Source organism: Telmatherina bonti, assembly GCF_933228915.1.
Source record: "Telmatherina bonti genome assembly, chromosome: 8".
In the NCBI taxonomy this organism is placed as follows: Eukaryota; Metazoa; Chordata; class Actinopteri; order Atheriniformes; family Telmatherinidae; genus Telmatherina; species Telmatherina bonti.
In genome coordinates, this window is record NC_136626.1 from 5,806,720 (window position 1) to 5,818,943 (window position 12,224).

At 51.8% G+C, this 12,224-nt stretch overlaps 1 protein-coding gene across 1 annotated transcript in view; it reads right to left on the minus strand.

Annotated features, from left to right (window-relative positions):
* Positions 1–10,387, minus strand: part of ntmt2 (N-terminal Xaa-Pro-Lys N-methyltransferase) — a 32,598-nt gene extending 22,211 nt beyond the window's left edge. Inside the window, exon 1 of the mRNA XM_079244920.1 lies at positions 10,110–10,387. Coding sequence (XP_079101046.1) covers positions 10,110–10,308 — 199 coding nt within the window. The 5' untranslated portion in view covers positions 10,309–10,387. The remainder of the gene's footprint in view (positions 1–10,109) is intronic.
* Between the last annotated feature and the right edge of the window lie 1,837 nt (positions 10,388–12,224).

Here is a 12,224-nt window from a genome sequence, read left to right on the forward strand (position 1 = left end):
CTGTCGTCTCGCCGGGTCTCTGTCGTCTCGCCGGGTCTCTGTCGTCTCGCCGGGACTCTGTCGTCTCGCCGGGACTCTGTCGTCTCGCCGGGACTCTGTCGTCTCGCCGGGACTCTGTCGTCACACCTAGTCTCTGTCGTCTCGCCGGGACTCTGTCGTCTCGCCGGGTCTCTGTCGTCTCGCCGGGACTCTGTCGTCTCGCCGGGACTCTGTCGTCTCGCCGGGACTCTGTCGTCTCGCCGGGACTCTGTCGTCTCGCCGGGACTCTGTCGTCTCGCCGGGACTCTGTCGTCTCGCCGGGACTCTGTCGTCTCGCCGGGACTCTGTCGTCTCGCCGGGTCTCTGTCGTCTCGCCGGGTCTCTGTCGTCTCGCCGGGACTCTGTCGTCTCGCCGGGACTCTGTCGTCTCGCCGGGTCTCTGTCGTCTCGCCGGGTCTCTGTCGTCTCGCCGGGACTCTGTCGTCTCGCCGGGTCTCTGTCGTCTCGCCGGGTCTCTGTCGTCTCGCCGGGACTCTGTCGTCTCGCCGGGACTCTGTCGTCTCGCCGGGACTCTGTCGTCTCGCCGGGTCTCTGTCGTCACGCCGGGACTCTGTCGTCTCGCCGGGTCTCTGTCGTCTCGCCGGGACTCTGTCGTCTCGCCGGGTCTCTGTCGTCTCGCCGGGTCTCTGTCGTCTCGCCGGGACTCTGTCGTCACACCTAGTCTCTGTCGTTTCGCCGGGACTCTGTCGTCTCGCCGGGTCTCTGTCGTCTCGCCGGGTCTCTGTCGTTTCGCCGGGTCTCTGTCGTTTCGCCGGGACTCTGTCGTCTCGCCGGGTCTCTGTCGTCTCGCCGGGACTCTGTCGTCCCGCCGGGTCTCTGTCGTCTCGCCGGGTCTCTGTCGTCTCGCCGGGACTCTGTCGTCTCGCCGGGTCTCTGTCGTCTCGCCGGGACTCTGTCGTCTCGCCGGGTCTCTGTCGTCTCGCCGGGTCTCTGTCGTCTCGCCGGGACTCTGTCGTCTCGCCGGGTCTCTGTCGTCTCGCCGGGTCTCTGTCGTTTCGCCGGGACTCTGTCGTCTCGCCGGGTCTCTGTCGTCTCGCCGGGACTCTGTCGTCCCGCCGGGTCTCTGTCGTCTCGCCGGGACTCTGTCGTCTCGCCGGGTCTCTGTCGTCTCGCCGGGACTCTGTCGTCTCGCCGGGTCTCTGTCGTCTCGCCGGGTCTCTGTCGTCTCGCCGGGACTCTGTCGTCTCGCCGGGACTCTGTCGTCTCGCCGGGTCTCTGTCGTCTCGCCGGGTCTCTGTCGTCTCGCCGGGACTCTGTCGTCTCGCCGGGTCTCTGTCGTCTCGCCGGGACTCTGTCGTCTCGCCGGGTCTCTGTCGTCTCGCCGGGTCTCTGTCGTCTCGCCGGGTCTCTGTCGTCTCGCCGGGACTCTGTCGTCTCGCCGGGTCTCTGTCGTCTCGCCGGGACTCTGTCGTCTCGCCGGGTCTCTGTCGTCTCGCCGGGACTCTGTCGTCTCGCCGGGTCTCTGTCGTCTCGCCGGGACTCTGTCGTCTCGCCGGGTCTCTGTCGTCTCGCCGGGACTCTGTCGTCTCGCCGGGTCTCTGTCGTCTCGCCGGGTCTCTGTCGTCTCGCCGGGTCTCTGTCGTCTCGCCGGGACTCTGTCGTCTCGCCGGGTCTCTGTCGTCTCGCCGGGTCTCTGTCGTCTCGCCGGGTCTCTGTCGTCTCGCCGGGACTCTGTCGTCTCGCCGGGTCTCTGTCGTCTCGCCGGGACTCTGTCGTCTCGCCGGGACTCTGTCGTCTCGCCGGGTCTCTATCGTCTCGCCGGGACTCTGAGACCTGCATGAGGTTGCTGACATTAAGAAACTTAACAAGCAGCTTCAGCAACAATCCAACTAAATCCTGCAGAATCAACGCTACATTACGGAGGGTTTACATGACACGTTCCAGCATGTTCCACTGTGTGTGTGTGTGTGTGTGTGTGTGTGTGTGTGTGTGTGTGTGTGTGAGTGTGTGTGTGTGTGAGTGTGTGTGTGTGTGTGTGTGTGTGTGCCAGCAGGAGGGAATGTCCGTCCACTTGTCAGAGGTCTCCAGAGGCTGGATTCATCACACCACAGTGAAACCTTAGGAAGGGGGATTCATTTCCTGCTGGACGCCCCCCTTGCCCCAGAAACCGGTTCAGGCCCTGAAAACCAGGCGAAGCAGGAGGCGGATGGCGTCCGTGTGGTTATGAAACATCGCCTGCATCCACGTTGGTTTGGGAAACTCAGACTGGAGTCAGTGCTCGTCATGCGATGCCTCCAGAGGGTAAGAATAGCGAGACAAAGGCGGCAGTGTGACGACAGACCCACCAATCAGGTCCCAGCGTGGCCGTCCGGCTCGGTACAGTCCGACCTTTCAGCTTCTGCATCTGATTAACGCTCGCTGGTCTGAAGGTCGGACTCTGCTTCACATGTCTGGAGCTGGAACTCAGAGACAGACACTGGTGTCGGTTACCATCCAAGGTCCAACCTTCACGTTTTTTGCTCCAAACTAGTTCAAACCACTTCAGATCATCATCATCAAACTTGACTTGTTGGAATAAAACTTAAAATGAAAATATTAAAGAGATATTCTGGAATAAACAGTTAATACAGATAAGACAATGTACATGTTTCTAAATGTTTTTCTTTGGCAGGTGGATGGAGATAAAAACGTTAAATAATCACATATAAAACATGTTATCACATGTTTTTAACATGTGATAACATGTTATAAAACATGTAATTACATGTGTCATAAAATATGTAATAACATGTTATAAAACGTACTAACGTGTTATAAAACATGTAATAACATATGTTATAAAACGTACTAATGTGTCATAAAACATGTAATAACATATGTTATAAAACGTACTAACGTGTTATAAAACATGTAATAACATGTTATAAAACGTACTAACGTGTTATAAAACATGTAATAACATGTGTTATAAAACATGTGATAACGTGTTATAAAACGTACTAATGTCTCATAAAACATGTAATAACGTGTGTTATAAAACATGTGATAACATGTTATAAAACATGTAATTACATATGTTATAAAACGTACTGTGTCATAAAACATGTAATAACGTGTGTTATAAAACATGTGATAACATGTCATAAAACATGTAATAACGTGTTATAAAACGTACTAATGTGTCATAAAACATGTAATAACGTGTGTTATAAAACATGTGATAACATGTTATAAAACATGTAATTACATATGTTATAAAACGTACTAATGTGTCATAAAACATGCAATAACGTGTGTTATAAAACATGTGATGACATGTTATAAAACATGTAATTACATATGTTATAAAACGTACTAACGTGTTATTTTCACATCACATAACGTCACATTTTCACATCATAATATAATGCTGCAGGTTCAGAATTTGTCTGCAAATCTCCAATAACACACAACATTTCCAAGAAAAAACATTTTAACTGGAAACAACTGATCATTTTAAATTATCAAGAAATATTGATTTTTCTGATGTGGTAGGTTAGTCCAGGAGCCTCTGGAGCACAGGTGACTGTTATTATTATTTTTTTATGACTATAGATGCATAATGTTGCAGATCCATGTAGTACTCCATAAATAAGACATATCCAATGAAATAATTAATTTTAAAATGGATTTTTGTTTTATTTTGGCTTTTTAACATAAACTTTGACGCATCAATATTCCTCATCTGATCAACTGGACTGGTCTCATCCATCAAACATTAAAAAGCAGAAACAAAACTGAACATCCATAAAGAATAAAGGTATAAACTGGCCTTCATTGTGGAATTTTACGTTTTCTTTCCTGTTATTTTACAGCATTACAGACGTCCCAGCTACGGATTATTCCCTGAAATCCACTTTCTCAGTTTTTGTTCTCAACATTTGACACCAGCTGGAAGCAAAATACATTTCTTTACATTTTAAAATTTGTTTTTTAAGATTAACTCAGTATATCATGCCACACTATATTACTAAAACCATATAGTCCTGACATGGAACAAGGAAAGAACAGTTCAAGCCAGACCATGTTTGGTCGCCCAGCTCTCCCATCCTGAAGCTTTTAGATGTAACTCTTCTCACAGCTGAATCAGACGAATGTCTCGCTTCAGGCCTCTGCAGAGCTGGATGACCTGCAGAGGCAGGAATCCAGCTTTCTGATTCAGATGAGTTGGACCAGCGTTGCATCTGAAAGCTTCAGGATGGTGGATCCCGAGGACCGGACTTGGGAACCCTGATTTAACCCAAATAACCTGAAGCTGAGGCAAAAAATTCACATTTAGTTCATTTCTCCGTGTTCTCCAGCAGCTGTGCAGCGGGTTTATTCAGTTTGACTGCATCCAGTGGAAGCTGTAAATAATCCTCCCCTACTGACATGAGTTAAAGCCTGCGCATGCCATGCCATTAATGGAACTCGTATCGGGTTGGTGGTGAGACGCACGGCGTCTTTGAGCCAGAACGGCGGCGGATCGGCTCCTGTTTCTGGAGCTCCTGGTGTCGCCATGGAGCCATGTGGAAAAGATGTCACGATGACGGTTTTATGTTTGTTAGATCTTCATCTTCCACTCAGAGGAAGACCCTGATGCTGATCTTTAGAAAGCTGTCTTATTGATGAGGAGACATGAAGTCCTCTGAGAAGAAGCGACTGATGCTCGTCTCCTTCACGGCGCCGTTGGTGTGGAAAGCAAACCTTCTGCATCTTGGCCGTGTTTCAGGCGCTCTTCTGGCCACCAGGTGAGCCTTCAGTGAACACCTGGTGGAGTTTTATCCGACCGCTTGTTGATGGATTCCAGGAGAAGGCAGCAGGACGGAGCATGGAACTGCAGGATCTGGACTTTCCTTCTCCTTCTGCAGAACGAGTTAAATGTTTGCTCGTCTTTACCTCCAACGTTTACATGCAGAACTTTCAACCCGACTGAACCCCAGTCAGAGTAAAAGCATGGAAACATGTCAGCCGATCCGATCGGCCTCGATTGGAAGGACTTTCTGACCCGATCAAGAGGCTTTTATCCCCGTAGCGGTGACGGGACAGACATGGCCTCGGGGACCTGGACTGTGACAGAAACCAGGTTTTTGTTAGAAACTCTAAAACAGAAGAGGATTATTGTTGTTCCTGAGTTGTTCAATCAGATGTTTGAATAAATGAAGGAAGTTGGAATCTATCAATCAATCAAACCGCTGGAAACGTTCAGAGGAATCCTGTGTGGTAGCTCTGTAGTGCACGTAGTGCACGTGGTGCTCAGCAGAGACAGAAGTGTGATCAGTCTTTTCTTGCCTTTAGCTCCAGTAAAGAGCAGCGTCCCCCGGTAGCTTTCCATTTTTAAAAGATGGTCTTACTGCTTCTTCCTCGCCTCACCTGCAGACCTCTGACATCATTTCCTGAAACATGGCGACCGCAGTAAAAAGCAAAGTAAACAAATATAATTTTTATAGTAATTAGATGTGTTGACGTCTCGGTATGTTAAGCTAGAACAATACCGACTTATAGACCATAGTTCCTTTTAAACACACTGCAGAACTTCAGCTATTTTCCCGCCACACGCCCCCCACTAGGAGTAGTCACACTGAGCAGTGAAGGTGGGCGTGGCTTTCTTCTAGAGAATGTGCACAACCTGGAGAAGATGACCAATCACTGAGTCCCTCCCTCGGGACATCACGGAAATGTCGAAGTAGCAAAAACTCTCTAAAATGATCGCTTCTGTCGCGATAGAAACCAAACGAAGAGCGTGTTGGAAAAGTCAAACATGCGTTTAGGTGATAAAAAACGGCGCCGCTCACATGTCTGATGAGGATTCTGTAGAAAGCGCAGAAAACGAGACATAGAATCATAGAGCCGCTTTAACATGTTGGAGCTGAGTAGAGGAAGACTCAGGTAATTGTGTGCTCCTGGTGGTTCAGGTAAGACCCCTTCCATGGATCTTGATCCCTGAGCAACCATTTTCAGGCCCCAGCTGTCAATCTTTGTTTCAGACAAAGCAACCCTGAAGTGGAGATCTAAGCATTTACAGAGCCTGGCGGCCATTTTCCAGGCGGACTCAGAGACTCTGATCAATGGATTATATAATCATCTGTAACTCCTCGTACATCCGAGGAAATCAGCCAAGAACGCTCCCTCATGCTCCCTCATGGTCCCTCATGGTCCCTCATGCTCCCTCATGCTCCCTCATGGTCCCTCATAGTCCCTTACTGGTCCCTCATGGTCCCTCATGCTCCCTCATGGTCCCTCATGGTCCCTCATGGTCCCTCATGCTCCCTCATGCTCCCTCATAGTCCCTTACTGGTCCCTCATGGTCCCTCATGGTCCCTCATGCTCCCTCATGCTCCCTCATGCTCCCTCATGGTCCCTCATGGTCCCTCATGCTCCCTCATGGTCCCTCATGCTCCCTCATGCTCCCTCATGGTCCCTCATGGTCCCTCATGCTCCCTCATGCTCCCTCATGGTCCCTCATGGTCCCTCATGCTCCCTCATGCTCCCTCATGGTCCCTCATGGTCCCTCATGCTCCCTCATGCTCCCTCATGGTCCCTCATGGTCCCTCATGCTCCCTCATGGTCCCTCATGCTCCCTCATGCTCCCTCATGGTCCCTCATGGTCCCTCATGCTCCCTCATGCTCCCTCATGGTCCCTCATGGTCCCTCATGCTCCCTCATGGTCCCTCATGGTCCCTCATGCTCCCTCATGGTCCCTCATGCTCCCTCATGGTCCCTCATGGTCCCTCATGGTCCCTCATGGTCCCTCATGCTCCCTCATGGTCCCTCATGCTCCCTCATGGTCCCTCATGGTCCCTCATGGTCCCTCATAGTCCCTCATGGTCCCTCATGGTCCCTCATGCTCCCTCATAGTCCCTCATGGTCCCTCATAGTCCCTCATGGTCCCTCATGGTCCCTCATGCTCCCTCATGGTCCCTCATGCTCCCTCATGGTCCCTCATGGTCCCTCATGGTCCCTCATAGTCCCTCATGGTCCCTCATGGTCCCTCATGGTCCCTCATGGTCCCTCATAGTCCCTCATGGTCCCTCATGGTCCCTCATGGTCCCTCATAGTCTCTCATGGTCCCTCATGGTCCCTCATGGTCCCTCATAGTCCCTCATGGTCCCTCATGGTCCTTCACGGTCCCTCATGGTCCCTCATAGTCCCTCATGGTCCCTCATGGTCCCTCATAGTCCCTCATGGTCCCTCATAGTCCCTCATGGTCCCTCATAGTCCCTTACTGGTCCCTCATGGCCCCTCATGGTCCAACATAGTCCCTTACTGGTCCCTCATAGTCCCTAACTGGTCCCTCATGGTCCCTCATGGTCCCTTACTGGTCCCTCATGGTCCCTAACTGGTCCCTCATGGTCCCTCATGGTCCCTAACTGGTCCCTCATGGTCCCTCATGGTCCCTAACTGGTCCCTCATGGTCCCTCATGGTCCCTCATGGTCCCTTACTGGTCCCTCATGGTCCCTAACTGGTCCTTCATGGTCCCTCATGGTCCCTAACTGGTCCCTCATGGTCCCTCATGGTCCTTCATGGTCCCTCATGGTCCCTAACTGGTCCCTCATGGTCCCTCATGGTCCCTAACTGGTCCCTCATGGTCCCTCATGGTCCCTCATGGTCCCTCATGGTCCCTAACTGGTCCCTCATGGTCCCTCATGGTCCCTCATGGTCCGTAACTGGTCCCTCATGGTCCCTCATGGTCCCTTACTGGTCCCTCATGGTCCCTAACTGGTCCTTCATGGTCCCTCATGGTCCCTAACTGGTCCCTCATGGTCCCTCATGGTCCTTCATGGTCCCTCATGGTCCCTAACTGGTCCCTCATGGTCCCTCATGGTCCCTAACTGGTCCCTCATGGTCCCTAACTGGTCCCTCATGGTCCCTCATGGTCCCTAACTGGTCCCTCATGGTCCCTCATGGTCCCTCATGGTCCCTAACTGGTCCCTCATGGTCCCTAACTGGTCCCTCATGGTCCCTCATGGTCCCTCATGGTCCCTTACTGGTCCCTCATGGTCCCTAACTGGTCCTTCATGGTCCCTCATGGTCCCTAACTGGTCCCTCATGGTCCCTCATGGTCCTTCATGGTCCCTCATGGTCCCTAACTGGTCCCTCATGGTCCCTCATGGTCCCTAACTGGTCCCTCATGGTCCCTCATGGTCCCTCATGGTCCCTAACTGGTCCCTCATGGTCCCTCATGGTCCGTAACTGGTCCCTCATGGTCCCTCATGGTCCCTTACTGGTCCCTCATGGTCCCTAACTGGTCCTTCATGGTCCCTCATGGTCCCTAACTGGTCCCTCATGGTCCCTCATGGTCCTTCATGGTCCCTCATGGTCCCTAACTGGTCCCTCATGGTCCCTCATGGTCCCTAACTGGTCCCTCATGGTCCCTAACTGGTCCCTCATGGTCCCTCATGGTCCCTCATGGTCCGTAACTGGTCCCTCATGGTCCCTCATGGTCCCTTACTGGTCCCTCATGGTCCCTAACTGGTCCTTCATGGTCCCTCATGGTCCCTAACTGGTCCCTCATGGTCCCTCATGGTCCTTCATGGTCCCTCATGGTCCCTAACTGGTCCCTCATGGTCCCTCATGGTCCCTAACTGGTCCCTCATGGTCCCTAACTGGTCCCTCATGGTCCCTCATGGTCCCTAACTGGTCCCTCATGGTCCCTAACTGGTCCCTCATGGTCCCTCATGGTCCCTCATGGTCCCTTACTGGTCCCTCATGGTCCCTAACTGGTCCTTCATGGTCCCTCATGGTCCCTAACTGGTCCCTCATGGTCCCTCATGGTCCTTCATGGTCCCTCATGGTCCCTAACTGGTCCCTCATGGTCCCTCATGGTCCCTAACTGGTCCCTCATGGTCCCTCATGGTCCCTCATGGTCCCTAACTGGTCCCTCATGGTCCCTCATGGTCCGTAACTGGTCCCTCATGGTCCCTCATGGTCCCTTACTGGTCCCTCATGGTCCCTAACTGGTCCTTCATGGTCCCTCATGGTCCCTAACTGGTCCCTCATGGTCCCTCATGGTCCTTCATGGTCCCTCATGGTCCCTAACTGGTCCCTCATGGTCCCTCATGGTCCCTAACTGGTCCCTCATGGTCCCTAACTGGTCCCTCATGGTCCCTCATGGTCCCTAACTGGTCCTTCATGGTCCCTCATGGTCCCTAACTGGTCCTTCATGGTCTCTCATGGTCCCTAACTGGTCCCTCATGGTTCCTGATGGTCCCTCATGGTCCCTCATGATCCTTAACTGGTCCCTCATGGTCCCTCATGGTCCCTAACTGGTCCCTCATGGTCCCTCATGGTCCCTAACTGGTCCTTCATGGTCCCTCATGGTCCCTAACTGGTCCCTCATGGTCCCTCATGGTCCCTAACTGGTCCCTCATGGTCCCTCATGGTCCCTAACTGGTCCTTCATGGTCCCTCATGGTCCCTAACTGGTCCTTCATGGTCCCTCATGGTCCCTAACTGGTCCCTCATGGTCCCTCATGGTCCCTAACTGGTCCTTCATGGTCCCTCATGGTCCCTAACTGGTCCTTCATGGTCCCTCATGGTCCCTAACTGGTCCTTCATGGTCCCTCATGGTCCCTCATGGTCCCTCATGGTCCCTCATGGTCCTTCATGGTCCCTAACAGTCCCTCATGGTCCTTCATGGTCCTTCATGGTCCCTAACTGGTCCTTCATGGTCCCTCATGGTCCCTAACTGGTCCTTCATGGTCCCTCATGGTCCCTAACTGGTCCCTCATAGTCCCTCATAGTCCCTCATGGTCCTTCATGGTCCCTCATGGTCCCTCATGGTCCCTCATGGTCCTTCATGGTCCTTCATGGTCCCTAACTGGTCCTTCATGGTCCCTCATGGTCCTTCATGGTCCCTAACTGGTCCTTCATGGTCCCTCATGGTCCCTCATGGTCCCTCATGGTCCTTCATGGTCCCTAACAGTCCCTTACTCACAGATCGACTAGTTTTCCCTTTACGTGACCTGGACTCAGAAACCTGGTTTAGAGGAGAACTTCCTCTGACTTGTTGTACTGGGTTAAAGTCCCCAGCAGTGGAAGAGAAGCAGGTTGGCTGTAGTAAGGTCTCCTGCATGCTGCTGTAGGTCTCAGAAAGGCCTGAGGCTTCTTACCCACGGGGATCTTCTCCAGCAGGTAGAGGTAGCTGGCGAAGAACTCGCTCCTCAGCGTGTGGTGCAGGTGGAAGGACATGCTGTGTCGGCACATGGTGTCATCCGTCTTTTTCCAGCGATCCCTGAACGCCTGGTGAGCGCCTTCAAACTCAAAGTTTGCTGCTGGTTTGCTGTTTTCATCTTCCAGCGTGATCTCCATGTCGCCCTGTGTGTGCTGCTGTGTGGGGGTGTTGGACCGAGCCGGGGGGGTCCAGCTCTCTGCTGCTGCTGCTGCTATATCTGTCCAACTGAGCGTGAAACAGAGATCAGCACAGATCTTTTACACTCAGGACGTCCCACCAGATTTACAGATCACCTGCTGCAGGCGGCGACTGGGGGGGGGGGGGGGGGGGCGTGAAGGAAGCCTTTGGTCTGAAAGCTCTCAGGACCAACTAGCATGATGAAAACGGCTGCACATGCTTTAAATCCCAGCACAGCTTCTGCCCTTCAGCACCGCCGGCTAGAACTTCAGCCAGGTCCGAAACGTAGTTCTGTCACCATGACAACCAAACCACCTCGGTACCCGAATGCAAATCACCAGAGGGGGGTGTTGTCACGTGGCGTGACATGAAGCCCACCTCTTTTATTCTGACGTTAAGACAGAATCTGGAATCTTAACACACAGGACCAGGACCGCCTTCTGGACCCAGGCTGGACCCCCGTACTGGTCCATCCTCTGATGGATTTGATCCTCCATGTTGTCATGAAGCATCACACTGTTGTTGCACCTCCACAATGAGAATCAGAGCTTCCCAGCTGACCTCCCCCTAGGACCCCGTCATGCTACAGAAACCGGGTTGGTTTCAGGCTTTCAGTGGCTGCTTTCCACCCCCCAGGGATAAAAACTCATCTGTGTGGACGTGGCTCTGAAAGGCCTCGGGACCCTCGGGACCCTCGGGACCCCTGACGTCTGGTGACGGTGGAGGCTTCTCTGTGGTTGGAGACGTGACATGGTGCATCGTGCTGCAGGAAGCAGCCTGACTCTGCATTCAGTCCAAACGTGGACAGAACAGCTGAGTCGACTCTTTTCCTGAAAGTTCATTTTTTTAGTCCCAGAAAACTGGTTTAAATGTGGAAAAAGGCCCAAACAGAGAGAAACCTGTTTGTCTAAACATAACCTACCTGTGGACAGAGTCTGTGAGGGTCCACGTGGTTTTGGATCTCGTGCACGCCATGTTTAGAGCCGAATGTGTTGAAGCTTCTCATGCATGCAGGTAACAGGTATGCAGTGTGCATGACAGCTATTCAGCTTCTGGTTTAATTTTATTTAATTTAATTTAATTTTATTTAAATTTTTTATTTAAATTTGATTTTATTTTGTTTTATTTAAATTAATTGTATTTTAATTTGTTTTATTTTTTTAATCATTTTATTGTATTTTATTTTATTTTATTTGTGTCCCTGAGTCTTTGACAGTGAGTCCAGCATATGAAAGGAACCTAAATAAAATCGGACCTGAATGAGGACCCTCAGGACTGCAGGCCCATCATGGGGGGTTATTCTGTTCCTGCAGGGTTTTCCATGTTTGTTCTGCTGAGTTTTATCTCCTTTCTGCATCACCTGTAGTGTTTTTTACTGACCGTCTCACCTGCAGCCTGTTTCGTACCCCTCACTGGTTTGCAGCTGGACCACTCCATGCTGGTTTCTTGGTGGCGCTGCCAGTCCTCCCAGTGGATTCTCTGCTGTTTGCCCTTTTTCGTGCCTCAGGTCGACTCAGAGACCACCGGCTGTCTTCACCTGGTCCTCCTCAGCCCCACCTCGACAGGGAAATAAGAGTCATGAGAGAGTTTCTAACTTCCTGTTTGGGTTTGGTTGCAGTGAAAGGAACAACATGGCTGCATTATCACAGCTCCACCCTCCATTCTGGCTTCAGCAGTAAAGCTGCAGTTGTTCTGGTGGCTGATTGAGGACATGTGTTCTGTATAGATATATGATATGATTCTAATTATAGGTGGGAATTAACTGCATAAATAAACAATCAGGGATCTTGTTCAGACGGAGGACGGTCTGAGTGATCCAGAGCTGGAAACAGAAACCTGCTCTGACTGTTTCCTACGATGGTTCTCTCTTCTGTCT